Consider the following 20,656-nt stretch of genomic DNA (forward strand, 5'->3'; position numbering starts at 1 on the left):
AAATAAGAACAACAGCTTGTCAATACTTTCAGTAGAGCGTTTGTCAAGTTTACCTTCGGCAGCAGCACAACACAAAAGAGCATCTTTGACTTGCTGAAGATCACCATCGGAGATGTAGAGCCTTAAAAGCTGCAGCGCACTCTTCCAGTTTTTCTTTGCCAGCGCATCCTGGAAAGCTTCCGATAATATGGCAGAGGCTGATGGTGCATGGAGTCCTAGGAGGACAGAGGTGGTGCACGGATTCCCACAGAGAAAACTACTCAACCCAGAAACATCTGAGGAACCTTCCCGAAAAGGTGCGGACATTAAAGTAAGGAACCGTAGTAAAACTGGAAATTCTGACAGTAGCGAGTCACACTCCTTAGCGATGCTGTCCATATCTAGGGGACTTTCCTTCTTGCTGCCCCTCAATTCCATCCAGGACAGCCCGGATTTAGCTGGCTTTACACTTCGGGTGGCACTTAGGCAAGTCATGGCTGCCGTTAATGCAGATTTAGCTTTTACAAAGTTTAGGGTGGATGCTGTAAGAGAATACTGTTTTGAAGCAGAATCCGGAGACGTAGGTTTATCCACAGCAATGTCCTCGCTATCCTTGGGACAAATGGATACCTTCAAGTCCACGCTAGGGAGAGAAGTATCGATGCACTGCTGTGTCCACTGACCAAGGCTGAGTAGGAGAGACTGTGCTTGGTCACCCTTCCTCACATTGCAGAAGGACAGACTCTCGCAGCAATAATCTATGACAACCTGCTCCACATTCAGGGCAAAATTCTCCTTCTTCAATAAGGATGACAACCTTTAAAATAAAAGTGGGGTGAAATTAAAATAAAAATAAGTAAATAAAAACAAAACAAAAGTAAGAAAGCTTAACCAAAAAAAAAAAAAAATAAATATACATACAGTATATAATATATAAACTGTATTTCTCTATCGTTTCATTGGGGGGGACACAGGACCATGGGTTATGCTGCTGTCACTAGGAGGCTGACACCAAGTAGACAAAAAAAGTAAGCTCTTCCCTAGCAGTGTACACCCCGAGCCAGAGGCGGACTCAGATCAGTTTTTGCTTAGTGTCGTAGGAGGCTGATGTGGGCCGTCTCGGCCCCCTCAGCCATTTGATTTTTTTTGCGCATTTTCCCTTTTTTCTCGGCGCCGCTCATCGCTCTCATGCCTGTCTTTTCTAGTTTCTGCAGGTATCTTCTTTTCATCCCTCATCCTCTCCAGCCCTGTGGGTACCACTCCCCAGGGTCGCAGAGGCTTGAGACGTCGGGCCCTCTCCCCGTCCATTCCCGTGGTACCACTCCCAGGTTTGCACGTGGGGCAAAACCTTCATGCGCACCCCTGATCCACCCTGCGGTATTACCCCAAAGGATGCACAGGGACATGCAGCAGGGACTGGACCTCCGCAGCGCGTCTGGAGTCTGATGGGGCCCGCAGGGGGGCTTCTTTACCCCCTCCTAGTGTCCACCTCCCTGCCTCTCCACTCTGCTTCCCTGGAGCCCGCAGCCCTACCATGAGGTGTGCTCTGCACACAGGCATGTGCAGAGCGCCCTGCCTGCACTTCATCCATCGCTGGAGCAGCGCCGCCGAGAACAGGTAGGACCGACCTTCTCCTACCTTCTCCCCCTCGGCTGCTGCAAATTTAGGCCCCGGTCTCAGCCTAGTCGCCCCCTGCGTCTCAGCCACGCCCCCCCGCTGCAGCGCTATTGGCCGCCGACCATCCCGCCCCAACTCCACCCACCGCTCTGCCTCCTGGCTTTACTGTGTGGGCAGTGGATGCCCCGTTTTTTCGCGCTCTAACGCGGCCCCTCCCCCAGCCTCCTCCAGCGTCCCCTCGCCATCTTAGCCTGCTCCTGGTCTCCTGAGCCTGCAGGAAGCTAGCGTTTCTCCCTGGCCCCGGTCGCACCTGGATCGCCCTCTCTGGACTGGTGGGCAGCACACAGGACCCGGGTAAGCTCTGCTCCTACGGAGTAGCCCTCACTAGGTAGCTTTCACTTAGTTTAGTGACTGTTTAGTCCTCTCCTGTCTCCTTCCTAGCAGCCGCAGTGAGTACCATTGCACCATGCCTAATTCTAGGTCCGCCCGATCCAAGCAGGCCACATTCGCCTTGTTTTTTGCATGCTCCTCCTGCAAAACCAAATTCCCCCTAGGCCCGGACGCCCCGCTATGCTCCGGCTATTCTGCAGACTCGCAGCCTCCGCAGGACTCCTCCGTCGACGCCTCCGATGCCGCCGCCGCGTCAGATACTACAGGGCCCTGCATCCTGCCCCCTCCCGACTGGCTGGCGTCCCTGTCCCAGTGCATCGATTCCCTCTTTGAGGTCTCTCGGACCATTGCGCAAGCGCTGCGCCTTCTGCCGTCGCTCGCCCATACTCCCGCAGACCTGACGCAATCTCCTCAGGAGGAGGTGAGCCCCGTCCCAGGGACCTCATCTACTGCTCAGAAGCGGACCCTCCAGGTCTCGTCTTCAGTGTCCTCCCAGGTTTCACCCTCATCCCCAGGTCCAGACTACCACTCCTCCCGGGAATCCTCCGACCGTTCCAATGACGATCCAGATGCGGCACCTCTGCTGGATTCAGAGCAGGCGGCTGATGTTCGGCGCATGGTGAATAGCCTGGTAGAAGCAGTAAACCAGACCCTAAAAAGGTATAGGTGGACCCAGTCTCCTCTCAGAGCACCCAGGTCTCCTTTAAGCGGATGAAGCGGGCCCATAGCGCATTCAGTGGACATCCAGAGTTCGCCGAGTTACTGCGCAACCACAGGCAACAACCGGACAAGGCGTTTACCAGCGGTAAGTCCATTGATTTACATTATCCTTTTCCTGAAGGGCTCCGAAAGGAATGGGCGGGCTCCCCTGTAGTAAACCCCCCAGTCTCCCGCCTGACTTCTCACACAGTCCTTCCTTTCCCTAACGGTACGTCTCTCAAGGACTCCACGGACCGTACCATTGACAGGTTGGCCCGTTCCGCTTTCGAGGCAGCGGGCACATCCCTCTCCCCGACCTTTGCCTCGGTTTGGGTTGCAAAGGCACTGATGTCCTGGGTGGACACTAAGCAGCGGACTCCGTGCCATTTCTGCCAATTCGGATCTGGTCCACATCTCTTCGCAGATTTCACTCGCGGGTGAGTACCTTCTCAACGCAGCCCTGGCGTCTGCCAATTGCGCGGCCCAGGCCTCTAGCAACAGTGTGGCCATCCGTCGAGCCCTCTGGCTCCGGACGTGGAACGTGGATGCGGCCTCCAAGAAATCGCTGACTTCCCTGCCCTTCCTGCGGGAACGTCTTTTCGGAGATAGGCTAGACCAGTTGATCTCCGAGGCACCAGGAGGAAAGAGTACATCCCTCCCCCAATTTCGCCCTAAGCGCATCCAGAATCGGCGCCCCACCGCTCATTTCCAGTCCTTTCGCAGCTTCAACTCCCCACCTCAACCTTGGAAAACCCGTTCCCCTCGAAGGTACAGGAAGGCCCAGTCATTCAAGACTAATCCCGTCTTGCGTTCACGTCCCCGCAAGCCCACGAAGTTCTCCTCCGGTTACCGACGTCACTCCTCCAAGTGACTCGCGGTCTGCGTCCAACAGCGCCAGACTCGTGGGGGGGGCGTCTGTCTCATTTACAGCACGTGTGGCTTCCCTTAACCGCGGATGCCTGGGTCAGAGAGATAGTCTCAGGCTACAAAATAGAATTCGATTCAAAGCCACCGAGACGTTTTTTCCAATCTCGCCCTCCCGAGTCGCTCGCACGTTCTTTCTCTCCATAGAATCTCTCCTCCAAGCCAGAGTCGTGGTACCAGTCCCTCCCTCAGAACGTTTCAAGGGGTTTTATTCCAACCTCTTTGTGGTCCCCAAGAAGGATGGTTCTGTCCGCCCCGTCCTCGACCTAAAGCTTCTCAACAGGTCAGTGAGGCCTCGGCCATGTCGCATGGAGTCCCTCCGCTCGGTGATCGCGTCCATGGAGGTCGGCGAATTCCTGGCATCGCTGGATATTCAAGACGCCTATCTTCACGTTCCGATAGCCCTATCCCACCAACAGTTCCTCAGCTTTGCGATAGCAGAGGACCACTTCCAGTTCACGGCTCTTCCCTTCGGCCTCGCATCTGCCCCCAGAGTCTTCACAAAGGTCATGGCGGCTGCCATGTCCGTCCTACATTCCAGAGGCGTTATGGTCATTCCGTACTTGGACGACATGTTGGTCAAAGGTTCTTCTTTCGAGGACTGTCGTCTTGGGGTTCAACTCACGATCGACACCCTTTCGCGACTGGGGTGGCTGATTAATCGGAAGAAGTCCTCTATGACTCCGACCCGACGGATCACCTTTTTAGGCATGGTATTCGATACCACCCAAGGGCGGGTGTTCCTCACACAGAAGATCTCTTCCCTGCAACGAGGCCTCCGCACGCTCCGCCGTCAGCGCCCGGTTTCCATCAGGTTCGGTATGTGAGTCCTCGGTCTGATGGTGGCGGTGATGGAGGCAGTACCCTTTGCCCAGTTACATCTCCAGCCTCTCCAGCTGGCCTTGCTGAAGAAGTGGGACAGACCTCCCTTTTCTCTGGACCGCAGGTTTCATCTTTCACCGGAGACCAGCCACTTAATTTTTTTGGTGGACCAGTCATCGCAACCTCACGATAGGAAGGTCATTCCTCCCACTCCACTAGAGGATAGTGACCTCCGACGCCAGTCTCAAAGGCTGGGGGGCAGTGTTCCAGCATCACAGCGCAAGGCCGATGGACACCTCGAGAGAGCTGTCTCCCGATCAACATTCTCAATGCCACGGCGGTGGCGTACATCAACCACCAAGGAGGCACAAGGAGTGTCAAGGCGATGCGAGAAGTCAAGAAGATCCTGCACTGGTCCGAGTCTCATCGCTCCCTGATCTCGGCGGTACACATCCCCGGCGTGGACAATTGGGCGGCGGACTTCCTCAGCAGGGAAGGCTTCGCCTCGGGCGAATGGTCCCTCAACAGGGAAGTCTTCAACCAGATCTGCGGCAGATGGGAAACGCCGGATGTGGACCTAATGGCCTCCCGATTCAACTGTCAGGTTCCACAATTCGTCGCGCGTTGCCACGACCGCCTGGCGCTAGCAGTCGACGCCCTCACCCTGTCGTGGAGCCAGTTCAGACTCCTGTACATCTTCCCTCCACTTCCTCTGATCCTGACGGTTCTCAAGAAGATCAAGGCAGAAAGAATCCAAGTCATTCTGGTGGCTCCACACTGGCCCAGGAGAGCATGGTTCGCAGAACTCACTCAGCTCCTCGCAGACGCCCCGTGGCGCCTTCCAGACCATCCAGATCTTCTGTGGCAGGGACCTCTTCCACCAGAACTCAGGGGTCCTAAATTTGACGGCCTGGCTATTGAATTCTGGGTACTAGCTCAGGCTGGTTTTTCTTCAAAGGTGATACAGACAATGATTAGGGCCAGGAAGCCATCTTCGTCAAGGATCTACTACTGCACGTGGAAAGTCTTCTTCCGGTGGTGTGAGGAGCACAGCATCTCTTCTCCTCTCGCTTTCTCCCTTCCTTCATTACTGATATTCTTGCAGTCAGGTCTAGATGCGGGTCTCTCGCTTGCCACACTTAAGGGCCAAGTGTCGGCTCTGTCAATCCTGTTTCAGAAGCCACTCGCTTCTCGCCCACAGATTAAAACCTTCATCCAGGGAGTTGCCCACCTTGCTCCGCCGAATCGTCGTCCTCTAGAACCGTGGGACCTTAATCTAGTCCTAGGTTCACTTCAAGGTCCTCCCTTCGAGCCCTTACGAGATTCTTCCCTTTCTCACCTGTCTTGGAAAGTGGTGTTCCTCGTTGCCCTCACTTCTATACGAAGAACGTCAGAGCTGGAAGCTCTCTCTTGTCGTTCCCCCTTTTTGGTCTTTCACCAGGACAAAGCGGTTCTCCGTCCAGACCTCTCCTTTCTGCCAAAAGTGGTCTCACCTTTCCATCTAAACAAAGAGATTGTCCTTCCGTTCTGGTCCTTCTCACAGCCTGGAGAAGTCCTTGCACACCTTGGACCTGGTGCGCGCCCTCAGAATTTACGTCTCCAGGACTGCACCTTTCCGTAAGTCGGACGGTCTGTTCATCTTTCCTTCTAGTCCCAAGAGGGGTACGTCAGCGTCCAGGGCCACGATTGCCAGATGGATCCGTTCCGCCATATCTGAGGCCTATCGGATAAGGGACAGGTATCCGCCGCGGGGAATAAGGGCACACTCTACCCGGGCAGTGGGTGCCTCTTGGGCGATTAGGCATCAGGCGTCGGCCGATCAGGTCTGCAAGGCCGCCACCTGGTCTAGCCTGCATACCTTTACTAGGTTCTACCATGTTCACACCAAAGCATCGGCAGATGCCAGTCTTGGGAGAAAGGTTTTGCAGGTGGCAGTTGCACACCTGTAATAAGGTAAGAGTATTCCGATATTGTACAAGCCCGCCGAGGGAGGCCATTTTCTTCCTATCTGCAGTGCTTACGTATTCCCACTCAGGGACTGCTTTTGGATGTCCCATGGTCCTGTGTCCCCCAATGAAACGAAAGAGAAAGAAGGATTTTTGTGTACTCACCGTAAAATCTCTTTCTCTGAGTCTTCATTGGGGGACACAGCACCCTCCCTGCTTGGTTTTGGTTGTTTCATTGCATTTTGCCTGCCGTTTTCAGTGGTCTATGTTCCTAGACCATTTGTTCGCACGGCTACATTATTTTAGTTATTACCTTGTCTTATGTATGGTTGGTCTGGTACTCCTCCTACTGCTTGTGCACCAAACTGATCTGAGTCCGCCTCCGGCTCGGGGTGTATACTGCTAGGGAGGAGCTAACTTTTTTTGTCTACTTAGTGTCAGCCTCCTAGTGACAGCAGCATACACCCATGGTCCTGTGTCCGCCAATGAAGACTCAGAGAAAGATTTTACGGTGAGTACACAAAAATCCTTTTATATCACACAGTTAAAAGGAGTTATCCGACATACACTCCAAAAAAAAAAAAAAAAATGTAAGCTAATCTGTGCTGTATTGTCATATAAATCACCCCTACATTGTAATTTTTGGTTTTCTGACTTTTGTTCCTCTTGAATTCACCTTTTATTCTCTGCAGATCTTTGTTTACATTCAGCCCAAGCAAACATGATAACTTCCTGTATTCTTGGTTGCCAAACCTCAGTCAGAGCTTGCACCGCCCGGCCTCACTGTCCAGCTGTCCAGCCCCGCCCCCTGCCCGGCCTCACCGTCCAGCCCCGCCCCCTGCCTCACTGTCCAGAAACACCCCCTGCCCGCCCTCTGCACACTCATTGGCTGTCAGTATTCTGCCCAGCACTGACCTCTCAGCATAAGTGAGAGCAGAGATCCGGCTCCTCTCCTCTGTGACACAGCAATCACCTCACATGCACAATGGTGACACACAGAGATGCTACATGTTCCTCACCCCTTATAGATAAATGAATACTGTGTAAGGCAGATTATATATAGCACCCAATGTGAGTCTATAGTAGATATATACACCATGTATGTATGGTACATGTGTGTGCGTGCGTGTTTTGTGTCATATAGTTATGTGTATACATATATATATTTGCACATAGAGGGATAAGCCTGGACAAGCTATGTGTCACTATATGAAGTGACACATTGGGCTCAGAACGTGGAATATGCAGATTGCATACGAGTGGTCACATGACCATTCATTCTGAATGTCGACAACTGTGTCTGCTGCATGTGATGTGAGCATTCACTTATGTGCACTGTGTAGCAGCAAGCAAGAAATAGTGCGATAATAAATAATAATAATAATAATAATCTGCAATAAAATATAATTACTGCAGATTTTTGTGAAAAACCTTGACCACTATTTTTTCCTTGGGCTACATGATATTTTGGTCATGCTGTCAAACATCGCAGCGTGCCCATGTCACTACTAGCATGATGCAAGTCCGTGAGGTGGCGTTCATTTCTGCACTGGTAATAGCCACCCGTCCCTCACAGCATCACTCTTTCAATGGCACCAACATTCTGGATGCACATACAGTTGAAAACAAGAAGGAATCATAAGCTCCCTGTTCCATCTTTCACCCTGTTTATGTGAGCTCTGAGACTCAGCACTGTGTGCATGATGTCACTATATCGCACCCTCTGTACTGAGCTTCAGGACGCACGCTGCAGAAAATGGAGCAGCAGGGAAATGAGGAAAGGTGAGTAAATTGGCTCAGTGGTTAGCACTGCAGCTTTGCAGCGCTGGGGTCCTGGGTTCTATAGTCCCACTAAGGACACCATCTGCAAGGAGTTTGTATGTTCTCCCCATGTTTGCGTGGGTTTCCTCCGGTTTCCTCCCACACTCCAAAAAACAAACGGATAGGCTATGTGCCCACGCTGCGGAAAATGCGCGGATTTTGCCGCGGATTTCTCGCTGAAAAGCTGCGGATTTTCCAGAAATCTGCAGCACAGCTACTCCCCAGCCATTTCTATGGCATTTGGGAAATGCTGTGCCCATGCTGCGGATTTTTCCGCAGCGGAAATCGTGCGGAAAAATCAGCAGCATGTCAATTATTGTTGCGGATTTTCGTGCAGATTTTGCCTATTCAATTGAATAAAAAAAAAAAAACCACACCGCAAAAACCGCAACAAAATCCGCACCTATGAAAAGGTGCGGATTCCTGGGGAAAGCTGCGGATTTTGATGCAGAAAAATCTGCAGATACAGAGTCCCGTGGGCACATAGCCATAGGGGATTTAGATTGTGAGCCCCAATGGGGACAGTGTTGCCAATTATGTAAAGCACTGTGGAATTAATAGTGCTATATAAATGAATAATTATATTATTACAAATTATTATTTGTCAAATTTTATACATAAATGGGGAGAAATGTGTGTGTTCACATAGTGTTGGGCAGAGCTGGCATCTGTGTGGCATCCGTTCCGTTCAGTATATGGTCCTTGTGTCATCCATGTGCCTTCCTATTTTTTGCGTACTGCAAAAAAAAATAAAGAAAAGGAAGCAGCTAGATAGAGAAATAGAGAGACAGATAGCTAGAGGGATAAATAGAGAGATGGATGAATGAATGAATGAATGAATGAATGAATGAATGGATAGATAGAGGGATAGATAGATAATAGATGAGAAAGGCCTATATAATGTCCTACCCCCCTGCATATTCTAAGCTGGTACCCTTTAGTGACTTTAATGTGGCACTAAAGGGTGCTTAGCCTTGTATTTAGCCAAAAAATAAACAAAAAAAACAACAACGTGGGATCCCCCCTATCTTTTGTAGCCAGCTAAAGTAAAGCAGACAGCTGCAGCCTGCAAACCACAGCTGGCAGCTTCACCTTGGCTGGTAATTCAAAACCGAGGGCACCCCCCGCTGTTATTTAAAATTAAATAATTTAAAACAAAAAACGTGGGGTCCCCCCCAAATTGGATCATCAGCCAAGGTAAAGCGGACAGCTGTGGTCTGGTATTCTCAGACTAGGGAGGTCCACCGTTATTGGACACTCAACAGCCTAAAAGAAGGGAATTTTGTTACTTACCGTAAATTCCTTTTCTTCTAGCTCTTATTGGGAGACCCAGACGATTGGGGTGTATAGCACTGCCTCCGGAGGCCACACAAAGCAATTACACTAAAAAGTGTAAGGCCCCTCCCCTTCTGGCTATACACCCCCAGTGGGATCACTGGCTCACCAGTTTTAGTGCAAAAGCAAGAAGGAGGAAAGCCAATAACTGGTTTAAACAAATTCTCTCCGAGTAACATCGGAGAACTGAAAACCGTTCAACATGAACAACATGTGTACCCGCAAACAAACCAACAATCCCGAAGGACAACAGGGCGGGTGCTGGGTCTCCCAATAAGAGCTAGAAGAAAAGGAATTTACGGTAAGTAACAAAATTCCCTTCTTCTTCGTCGCTCTATTGGGAGACCCAGACGATTGGGACGTCCAAAAGCTGTCCCTGGGTAGGTAAAGAAATACCTCATGTTAGAGCTGCAAGACAGCCCTCCCCTATATGGAGGCAACTGCCGCCTGCAGGACTCTTCTACCTAGGCTGGCATCCGCCGAAGCATAGGTATGCACCTGATAATGTTTGGTGAAAGTGTGCAGACTCGACCAGGTAGCTGCCTGGCACACCTGTTGAGCCGTAGCCTGGTGTCGTAATGCCCAGGATGCACCCACGGCTCTGGTAGAATGGGCCTTCAGCCCTGATGGAACTGGAAGCCCAGCAGAACGGTAGGCTTCAAGAATTGGTTCTTTGATCCATCGAGCCAGGGTGGCTTTAGAAGCCTGCGACCCTTTGCGCTTACCAGCGACAAGGACAAAGAGTGCATCCGAACGGCGCAAGGGCGCCGTGCGGGAAATGTAGATTCTGAGTGCTCTCACCAGATCTAACAAATGTAAATCCTTCTCATACCGATGAACTGCATGAGGACAAAACGAAGGCAAAGAGATATCCTGATTAAGATGAAAAGAGGATACCACCTTCGGGAGAAACTCCTGAATAGGACGCAGCACAACCTTGTCCTGGTGGAAGACCAGGAAGGGAGCCTTGGATGATAGTGCTGCCAGCTCAGACACTCTCCGAAGAGATGTGATCGCTACCAGAAAAGCCACTTTCTGTGATAGTCTAGAAAGTGAAACCTCCTTCAGAGGCTCGAAGGGCGGCTTCTGGAGGGCAACTAGTACCCTGTTCAGATCCCATGGATCTAACGGCCGCTTGTACGGGGGTACGATATGGCAAACCCCCTGTAGGAACGTGCGCACCTTAGGAAGGCGTGCCAAACGCCTCTGAAAAAAGACGGATAGCGCCGAGACCTGACCTTTAAGGGAGCCGAGCGACAAACCTTTTTCTAACCCAGATTGCAGGAAAGAAAGAAAGGTAGGCAATGCAAATGGCCAGGGAGACACTCCCTGAGCAGAGCACCAGGATAAAAATATCCTCCACGTTCTGTGGTAGATCTTAGCGGACGTGGGCTTCCTAGCCTGTCTCATGGTGGCAACGACACCTTGGGACAATCCTGAAGACGTTAGGATCCAGGACTCAATGGCCACACAGTCAGGTTCAGGGCCACAGAATTCCGATGGAAAAACGGCCCTTGGGACAGTAAGTCTGGTCGGTGTGGGAGTGCCCACGGTTGGCCGACCGTGAGCTGCCACAGATCCGGATACCACGCCCTCCTCGGCCAGTCTGGGGCGACAAGTATGACGCGGCTGCAATCGGATCTGATCTTGCGTAGCACTCTGGGCAAGAGTGCCAGAGGTGGAAACACATAAGGGAGCCGGAACTGCGACCAATCTTGCACTAGGGCGTCTGCCGCCAGCGCTCTTTGATCGCGAGACCGTGCCATGAAGGTTGGGACCTTGTTGTTGTGCCGTGACGCCATTAGGTCGACGTCCGGCACCCCCCAGCGGCGACAGATTTCCTGAAACACGTCTGGGTGAAGGGACCATTCCCCTGCGTCCATGCCCTGGCGACTGAGGAAGTCTGCTTCCCAGTTTTCTACGCCGGGGATGTGAACCGCGGATATGGTGGAGGCCGTGGCTTCCACCCACATCAGAATCCGCCGGACTTCCTGGAAGGCTTGCCGACTGCGTGTCCCCCCTTGGTGGTTGATGTATGCCACCGCTGTGGAGTTGTCCGACTGAATTCGGATCTGCCTTCCTTCCAGCCACTGCTGGAAGGCTAGTAGGGCAAGATACACTGCTCTGATTTCCAGAACATTGATCTGAAGGCTGGACTCCTGCTGAGTCCACGTACCCTGAGCCCTGTGGTGGAGAAAAACTGCTCCCCACCCTGACAGACTCGCATCTGTCGTGACCACCGCCCAAGACGGTGGCAGGAAGGATCTTCCCTGTGATAATGAGGTGGGAAGAAGCCACCACTGCAGAGAGTCTTTGGCCGTCTGGGAAAGGGAGACTTTCCTGTCCAGGGATGTTGACTTCCCGTCCCATTGGCGGAGAATGTCCCATTGAAGTGGACGCAGATGAAACTGCGCAAACGGAACCGCCTCTATTGCCGCCACCATCTTCCCGAGGAAGTGCATGAGGCGTCTTAAGGAGTGCGGCTGACTTTGAAGGAGAGCCTGCACCCCAGTCTGTAGAGACCGCTGCTTGTCCAGCGGAAGCTTCACTATCGCTGATAGAGTATGAAACTCCATGCCAAGATACGTTAGTGATTGGGTCGGTGACAGATTTGACTTTGGGAAGTTGATGATCCACCCGAACGCCTGGAGAGTCTCCAGTGCAACGTTCAGGCTGTGTTGGCATGCCTCTTGAGAGGGTGCCTTGACCAGTAGATCGTCCAAGTAAGGGATCACAGAGTGTCCGTGAGAGTGCAAGACTGCTACCACTGCCGCCATGATCTTGGTGAACACCCGAGGGGCTGTCGCCAGACCAAATGGCAGAGCTACGAACTGAAGATGGTCGTCTCCTATCACGAAGCGTAGAAAGCATTGGTGCTCTGTAGCAATCGGCACGTGGAGATAGGCATCTTTGATGTCTATTGATGCTAGGAAATCTCCTTGAGACATTGAGGCAATGACTGAGCGGAGGGATTCCATCCGGAACCGCCTGGCGTTCACATGCTTGTTGAGCAGTTTTAGGTCCAGAACAGGACGGAAGGAGCCGTCCTTTTTTGGAACCACAAAGAGATTGGAGTAAAATCCTCGCCCCCGTTCGTGAGGGGGGACAGGGATCACGACTCCTTCTGCTCTTAGAGAGTCCACCGCCTGCAGCAGGGCATCTGCTCGGTTGGGGTGTGGGGAGGTTCTGAAGAACCGAAGTGGAGGCCGAGAACTGAACTCGATTCTGTACCCGCGAGACAGAATGTCTGTTACCCACCGGTCTTTGACCTGTGACAGCCAAATGTCGCAAAAGCGGGAGAGCCTGCCACCGACCGAGGATGCGGAGGGAGGAGGCCGAAAGTCATGAGGTAGCCGCTTTGGAAGCGGTTCCTCCATTTGTTTTCCTGGGGCGTGAGTGAGCCCGCCAGGAATCTGAGCTCCCTTGTTCTTTCTGAGTCCTTTTGGACGAGGAGAATTGGGCCTTGCCCGAGCCTCGAAAGGACCGAAACCTCGACTGCCACTTTTTCTGTTGAGGTTTACTTGCTCTGGGCTGTGGTAAGGAAGAGTCCTTACCCTTGGACTGTTTTATGATTTCAGCCAATGGCTCACCAAACAGTCTGTCTCTAGATAATGGCAAGCTGGTTAAGCATTTTTTGGAACCAGCATCTGCTTTCCAGTCCTTTAACCACAAGGCTCTGCGCAAAACCACAGAATTGGCGGACGCCATAGCGGTACGGCTCGTAGATTCTAGGACAGCATTGATAGCATAGGTCGCAAACGCAGACATTTGCGAAGTTAGGGACGCCACTTGCGGCACTGCTGGATGTATGAAAGCATCCACCTGTGCTAAACCAGCTGAAATAGCTTGGAGTGCCCACACGGCCGCGAATGCTGGAGCAAACGACGCGCCGATAGATTCATAGACAGATTTCAACCAAAGGTCCATCTGTCTGTCGTTGGCATCTTTAAGTGAAGCGCCATCCTCTACTGCGACTATGGATCTAGCCGCAAGCTTGGAAATTGGGGGATCCACCTTTGGACACTGGGTCCAGCGTTTGGCCACCTCAGAGGGAAAAGGATAACGGGTATCCTTAGAACGTTTAGAGAAACGCTTGTCTGGATGAGCGTCGTGTTTCTGGATCGATTCTCTGAAGTCAGAGTGGTCCAAAAAAGCACTTAATTTACGCTTGGGATATAGGAAATGGAACTTCTCCTGCTGTGCAGCTGCCTCCTCTGCAGAAGGGGCTGGGGGAGAAATATCCAACAGCCTATTAATTGCCGATATAAGGTCATTAACCATGGCGTCACCATCAGGGGCATCCAGATTGAAAGGAGCCTCAGGATTAGAATCCTGATCACCGTCCTCAGTCTCATCACAGAGAGACTCTTCTCGCTGAGACCCTGAGCAGTGTGATGACGTGGAGGGTCTTTCCCAGCGAGCCCGCTTAGGCTGCCTGGGACTGTCATCTGAGTCAGAGACTTCAGCCTGTGATGCTTGAGACCCCCTTGAAGTACGGATTAGTTCCAACTGAGGGGGACCGGAGAGCATAGACACAGCAGTGTCCATGGTCTGAGTAACTGGCCTGGACTGCAAGGTCTCCAGTATTTTTAACATAGTCACAGACATTTTGTCAGCAAAGACTGCAAAGTCTGTCCCCGTCACCGGGGCAGGGTTCACAGGCGTCTCTGCCTGGGCTACCACCACATTAGGCTCTGGCTGACGGAGTGCCACTGGGACTGAACATTGCATACAATGTGAGTCTTTGGAGCCTGCCGGTAGATCAGCCCCACATGCAGTACAAACAGTGTACACAGCCTGTGCCTTGGCACCCTTGCGTTTTGCGGATGACATGTTGCTGCCTCCTCAGAGCAGTACAGGGTGTTCAGCCAAGAAGCGACCTTACAGTGCACTATATAAATATATATATATATATATATATATATATATGGTACCAAGAAAAAAGTACACTAATATAACACTGAGGCACTAGAGGGGCCAGCACTACTGTGCTGCTTACCACCCGCTTAGGAGCGGTGTGTGGACGCCAGAAATCCCTCTAGTCTGGGTCTCCCAGAGCCTGCTGCCTTTCCCCAGCCAGCCGCATGTGTAATGGCTGCCGGCGTCCTTGTGGAGAGGGGGGGCGGGCCCTGGGCGTATACAGACGAAGAGCGGGAAGTCTGCTTCCCCCTGTGCCTAGTGAGAGGGCTGGAGCATGTAAATAAAGCTCCAGCCCTCGGCGCTGTTAATTGAGCAGCGTCTCTCCCCTACCCTGATTGACAGGGTGGGGGCGGGAACGAAGCGGCACTAGGCCGCAGAAGCCGGGGGCTAAAGTTAGAAGCGCCGCCGCCGTAAAAGCGCGGTCGGCGCAAAGTCCCCGGCGCACTACAAGTCGCAGCTGCGCCGCCGCTCCAGGAGCGGTCGGCGCAGTGGTTCCCAACATGAAACGTCACTCAGCAAAGCTGCAGTGACCTAACCCCGGCGCACAGCGCTACTGTCCCCGGCGCACTACAACGCTCAGCAAGCCCTGAGAGTGTCCGTGCCTGCCGGGGACACAGAGTACCTGAAAGTTGCAGGGCCATGTCCCTGAACGGCACTCCCGCTCCAAATCCAGCAGGTTCTATGGGTCTGTGGATGGAGCCCGGCCCCAGGGCTTGGGGGCCGGCAAGATCCCACTTCCACAGAGCCCTCCAGGGGATGTGGAAGGAAAACAGCATGTGGGCTCCAGCCTCTGTACCAGCAATAGGTACCTCAACCTTACAAGCACCACCGCGGGTGAGAAGGGAGCATGCTGGGGGCCCCATATGGGCCCTCTTTTCTTCCATCCGATATAGCCAGCAGCTACTGCTGACTACAAACAGTGGAGCTATGCGTGGATGTCTGACCTCCTTCGCACAAAGCAGAAAACTGGTGAGCCAGTGATCCCACTGGGGGTGTATAGCCAGAAGGGGAGGGGCCTTACACTTTTTAGTGTAATTGCTTTGTGTGGCCTCCGGAGGCAGTGCTATACACCCCAATCGTCTGGGTCTCCCAATAGAGCGACGAAGAAATAGCAGGTTACAGCTGCCCCAAAAGTGGCGCATCCATTGGATGTGCCAATCCTGGCGCTTTGCCCCAACTCATCCAGTTGCCCTGGTGCGGTGGCAAACTGGGTAATATATGGGGTTGATGCCAGATGTGTAATGTTACCTGGCATCAAGCCCTGGGGTTCGTGATGTCACGCGTCTATCAGATACCCGACATCACCAACCCAGTCAGTAAGAAAAAAGAAAGAATAAAAAAATTAGACAACAAAAAAAGTTTTATTTGAAAAAACACTCCCCACATTCCCTCTTTAACCAATTTATTGAAAAGAACAATCAAATGCGAGTCCAGCGCAATCCAATAAGGGGGTCCCACGGTGATCTATACCATAGTCAATGAGACTCCCAGACAATGAAGAACAAAATGTTCCCCATTGGCTGGGAGAGCAGTGCAGTGACCTGAGCTAACATCAATAGGTCAGCCCAGGTCACTGCAGGGGATGCCGAGCGCTGCTGTCAGGAGGTTAGATGAGATCATTACCTGCTGTGACAATCTCCTGCACTCCTGACGTCACCACTGTCACTAGCAGTGACGTCACGGGCTCTCGCGATACTGCTGAGAACACAGCGGGCATAGAAGGCAGTGACAGCGGTGACGTCGGCAGAGGAGGAGATCGTCACAGCAGGTAATTTTGTCATCTAACCTCCCAACAGCAGCGCTAGTCATCCCCGCGGCTGCCAGCACTGCAGGGTAAGAAGCTGCTGATGCACTGCAGAGGGGGGCAAACCCTGACACGCTGCAGTGCGAGCAGCCGCAGGGCTGGCGCGGGACACAGACTGATGCATAGACACAAATGACACATGATGACACAGACAGCGTGCACGGGGGAGGGGGGGGGGGGGGGGGGAGGGAAGACAGTTCCCAGGGCGTCACGCAGTAAACATGATAAAGCGCAGGGGATACAGCGCTGACAGTGTATCTGAAAGCAAGTGGGCAACTTTCTTTTTCCTTGCCTTATTCAACTGGACACCGAATTGGCTGGAATTCAGAGCGCACGTAGCTGGGCACAGGAGGCGGGGGAGGGAGACTACGGAGTGTGTGGGAGGTTGTGGAGAATGTGTGGGAGGGTGCAGGGAAGGGGGCGGGGACTCACGCACTGTACCAGCCCAGCAGGGCGGCAACATGCTGTTCCAGATTTGCATGTCAACATGGTCCTGCCCATGTTGACATGAAATGACCGGAAGCAGCAAAATCGCGGCAGGAGCGGTCACATGACCACTCAGACTGGGGTGAGGGGCTGACAGCAGGGCAGGTAAGTGGTCTCTAGCTACTTACCTGCCCCTATGTAGCCCAATAGGGTAATAATGAAAAAAAAAAAACTCAAAATAAGCCGGATAACCCCTTTAATGAATCAAAATCTTCTTAATATTTGGTAACTGCCCTTTGTCTTCTTCTACATACACTCGTACACTGTTTTTGTAGTAACTTGGTGGGGTGATTGCTCCAAACATCTCTGAGAACTAGCCGCAGATCTTCTGTGTATGAGGCTTGTGCCAATCCTTTGGTCCCTTCATGTAACTCCCTACAGACTGGATGACTTTGCGATCAGGGTTCAGTGGATGCCAAGTCATCCCTTACCAGACTCCTTTTGTTAAATGCTATTGTTTAGGGTCGTTGTTAGGGTTTGCTTTTTATTTATTTTTTTTAAACCACAATTCTTCTGCAAAAACCACTTCTGTCCAAACAGTAAATTGTTGTAGCTGTGTCCCATTATCAGCTGCCTGTTCTGTGCTGATGGTGCTGTTGGACATCCACAGATTTTGAGAAGAAAAAAACGGATTTTTGTGTACTCACCGTAAAATCGTTTTCTCTTAGCCATCATTGGGGGACACAGGACCATGGGTGTTATGCTGCCTATCCATGGGAGGACACTAAGTAGATGCAAAAGCATAGCTCCTCCTCTGCAGTATACACCCCCTGGCCGGGACAGGTAACCTCAGTTTTAGTACACAAGCAGTAGGAGAAAAAGTCAGTAAAAACTTACCTCAACAGAGGAACATGAGAGAAAAAAAAAAAAAAGTCATAATCAAATGAGGTACTGAGAGAACCAAGGCCCAACAGGGCAACAGGGTGGGTGCTGTGTCCCCCAATGATGGCTAAGAGAAAACGATTTTACGGTGAGTACACAAAAATCCGTTTTTCTCTGACGCCTCATTGGGGGGACACAGGACCATGGGACGTCCTAAAGCAGTCAATGGGTTGGAAAAATAAAAACAAGACAACGCAACCCAAGGACTAGGAACCAGTCCCAGACAGCCTGGAGCACCTACTGAGAGAGGTGCTCTACTGCCGTTTGCAGAACTTTCCTACCCAGATTTGCCTCAGCTGAAACCTGGGTATGGACTCTGTAATACTTTGAAAACGTATGTAGGCTAGACCAGGTCGCAGCCTTACACACCTGTTCCACTGAAGCCTGATGCCAAATGGCCCACGAAGCGCCAACTGCTCGCGTGGAATGAGCCCGTAGCCCACTAGGAATGGGCTTGAGTTGCAAGCGGTAGACTTCCTGGATCGCAGAGCGAATCCAGCGAGCCAGAGTCGCCTTTGAAGCTGCCTGTCCCTTCTTAGGCCCCTCAGGAATGACGAACAAAGTCCGTTTTCCTAAAAGGGGCTGTCCTGGATATGTAATATCTGAGAGCTCTGACGAGGTCTAACGAATGCAGAGACCTTTCCACCCTATGAACTGGGTGTGGACAAAAGGAAGGCAGAACAATGTCCTCGTTCAAATGTAACAGGGTAGGACATTTGGAAGAAAATCTTGAAGGGGGTGCAGAACCACCTTGTCCTGGTGAAAGATCAGAAAAGGTTCGCGGCAAGAGAGTGCTGCCAGCTCCGAAACCCGTCTGATGGACGTAATTGCCACTAAGAATGTTACCTTCCAGGACAGAAAAGCAAGGGAGGATTCCTTGAGAGGTTCAAAGGGGGACCTCTGGAAACCATCCAGAACGAGATTTAGGTCCCATGGTTCCAGCGGCCGTTTGTACGGGGGAACTAGATGGGAAACGCCCTGGAGGAAGGTCTTGACCTGCGTTTTTTGAGCCAGGCGGCATTGGTAGAAGATTGAGAGCGCTGAGACCTGCCCTTTAAAAGGGAACTGAGAGCCAACCTGCAGAAAATCGAGAATTCTGGGGATGGCCAGAGGCAGAGGCTGCATGTTAGTTTCCCTGCACCATGAAAGGAAGATTTTCCACGTACGGTGGTAAATGCGGGATGAAGCAGGCTTTCGGGCGCTGATCATGGTGGAGATAACCGCGGGGGAGAATCCTGCTTTTGTTAATACCCAGGTCTCAATGGCCATGCCGTCAGCTTCAGGGCTCTGGAGTTCTGATGGGAAATGGGCCCTTGGGTCAGCAAGTCTGGGATGTCTGGAAGGCGCCACGGTACGTCTGAGCATTTGTACTAATTTGGCATACCAGGCGTGCCTGGGCCAGTCCGGTGCTATCAGTATCACCGGGACTCCCTCTGCCTTGATCTTCCTGATTACCTGCGGCAGCAGGGGTAGAAGTGGAAATATGTAAGGCAGGCGGAAGTGGAGCCAGGAGCAGACTAGAGCATCCGCGCCGATGGACTGCGGATCGCGTGACCTGGCTATGAACGCGGGTACCTTTGCGTTCAACCTTGAGGCCATTAGATCCACGTCTGGTGTACCCCAGCGAGTGCAGATGTGTAGGAACACTTCTGGGTGGAGAGAGCACTCTCCGGCAGCCAGGCCTTGGCGACTTAGAAAGTCTGCTGCCAGTTCTCTACTCCCGGTATGTGTACCGCTGATATCACTGACCCTGTCGATTCGGCCCAGCTGAGGATCCTGTGGGCCTCGAGATAAGCTGCCTTGCTGCAGGTATACCCCTTGGCGATTGATGTAGGTTACAGCTGTCGCATAGTCCGATTGGACTCGAATCTGATGACCTGCTAGCAGAGGGCAGAATGCCCTGAGCGCGAGGAAGATTGCGCAGATTTCCAGGATGTTTATGGGTAGGGAAGACTCCTGCGGCATCCAACGTCCTTGAGCAGTGTGGTGCCGGTACACTGCTCCCCAGCCTAGGAGGCTGGCGTCCGTGGTCAGGACCAGCCAGTTCGCTGGGAGAAAAAGATCTCCCCTTCAATAGTGATGAGGACCGAAGCCACCAGCGGAGTGCATACCTGACTGAAGGCGTCAGGTGAAGATGTCTGTCCGGGGAGAAGGGGCTCTTGTCCCAGGCCGCTAGAAGGGCTAGCTGCAGTGGGCAGAGGTGCAGCTGAGCAAAGGGTACTGCTTCACCACCATCCTGCCGAGCACCTTCATGCTGAATCGATTGGAGCGAGACGGAGGACCTAGAAGGCAGCGTACTGCTCGTTGAAGAGCGATCGCCTTGACCAGGGGGAGATAGATCAAGCCCCGACGGGTGTCCAGGGACATGCCTAGGAAGGTGAAGGATCGTGATGGGATCAGGGATGATTTGTCTAGATTCACTAGCCACACTAAGCGGGATAGGGTGTCCACAGTGATCTGTACGCTGCTTGAGCAGTCGCGGAAGGAGGGGGCCTTGATGACTAAGGCGAGGAATTCCCCTTCAACCATGGATGCAATAATGGACCTTAGGGACTCCATTCTGAATCTCCGTACGTGCACATGGTTGTTCAGATGTTTGAGGTCCAGGATGGGTCGAACTGACCCATCCTTTTTGGGGACCACAAAGAGGTTGGAATAAAAACCCTTGAACTTCACGTCGTCCGGGACAGGTATTATCACTCCTGCTGTTTGTAGCGAGTGGATTGCAGTGAAAAAAAGCTTTGCGTCGTTTTCGAGTCTTTGGGAGGTTTGAGAGAAAGAACCGACTCGGGTCCTGGTAACTGGAAGACACAAGGTCTCGCACCCATTTGTCGTCTGAGGCGGCAGCCCAGATGTGTTGAAAAGAGCCACAGTCGACCTCCTACAATGAGTGTGTCGTCCGGGGCGCCGACGGAGTCATGAGGGGAGATAACGTCATGGACGAGTCTCCCTAGTTCTGGACTGTTTCGGTCTAGGCTGCCATGACGAAGTGGGTTTCGGGGAGAGCTGAGAAGGTCGGTCCCTGCGTAGT

The 20,656-nt window shown here is 52.3% G+C and overlaps 1 protein-coding gene across 2 annotated transcripts in view; it reads right to left on the reverse strand.

Annotated features, from left to right (window-relative positions):
* Positions 1 to 20,656, reverse strand: part of ZFYVE26 (zinc finger FYVE-type containing 26) — a 269,476-nt gene that overhangs the window by 113,035 nt on the left and 135,785 nt on the right. For both annotated transcript variants that reach the window (XM_075329889.1, XM_075329888.1), the window contains exon 15: positions 54 to 796. In XM_075329889.1, coding sequence (XP_075186004.1) covers positions 54 to 796 — 743 coding nt within the window. The remainder of the gene's footprint in view (positions 1 to 53; positions 797 to 20,656) is intronic.

The sequence above is a fragment of the Anomaloglossus baeobatrachus genome, chromosome 12, assembly GCF_048569485.1.
Source record: "Anomaloglossus baeobatrachus isolate aAnoBae1 chromosome 12, aAnoBae1.hap1, whole genome shotgun sequence".
Classification (NCBI taxonomy): domain Eukaryota; kingdom Metazoa; phylum Chordata; class Amphibia; order Anura; family Aromobatidae; genus Anomaloglossus; species Anomaloglossus baeobatrachus.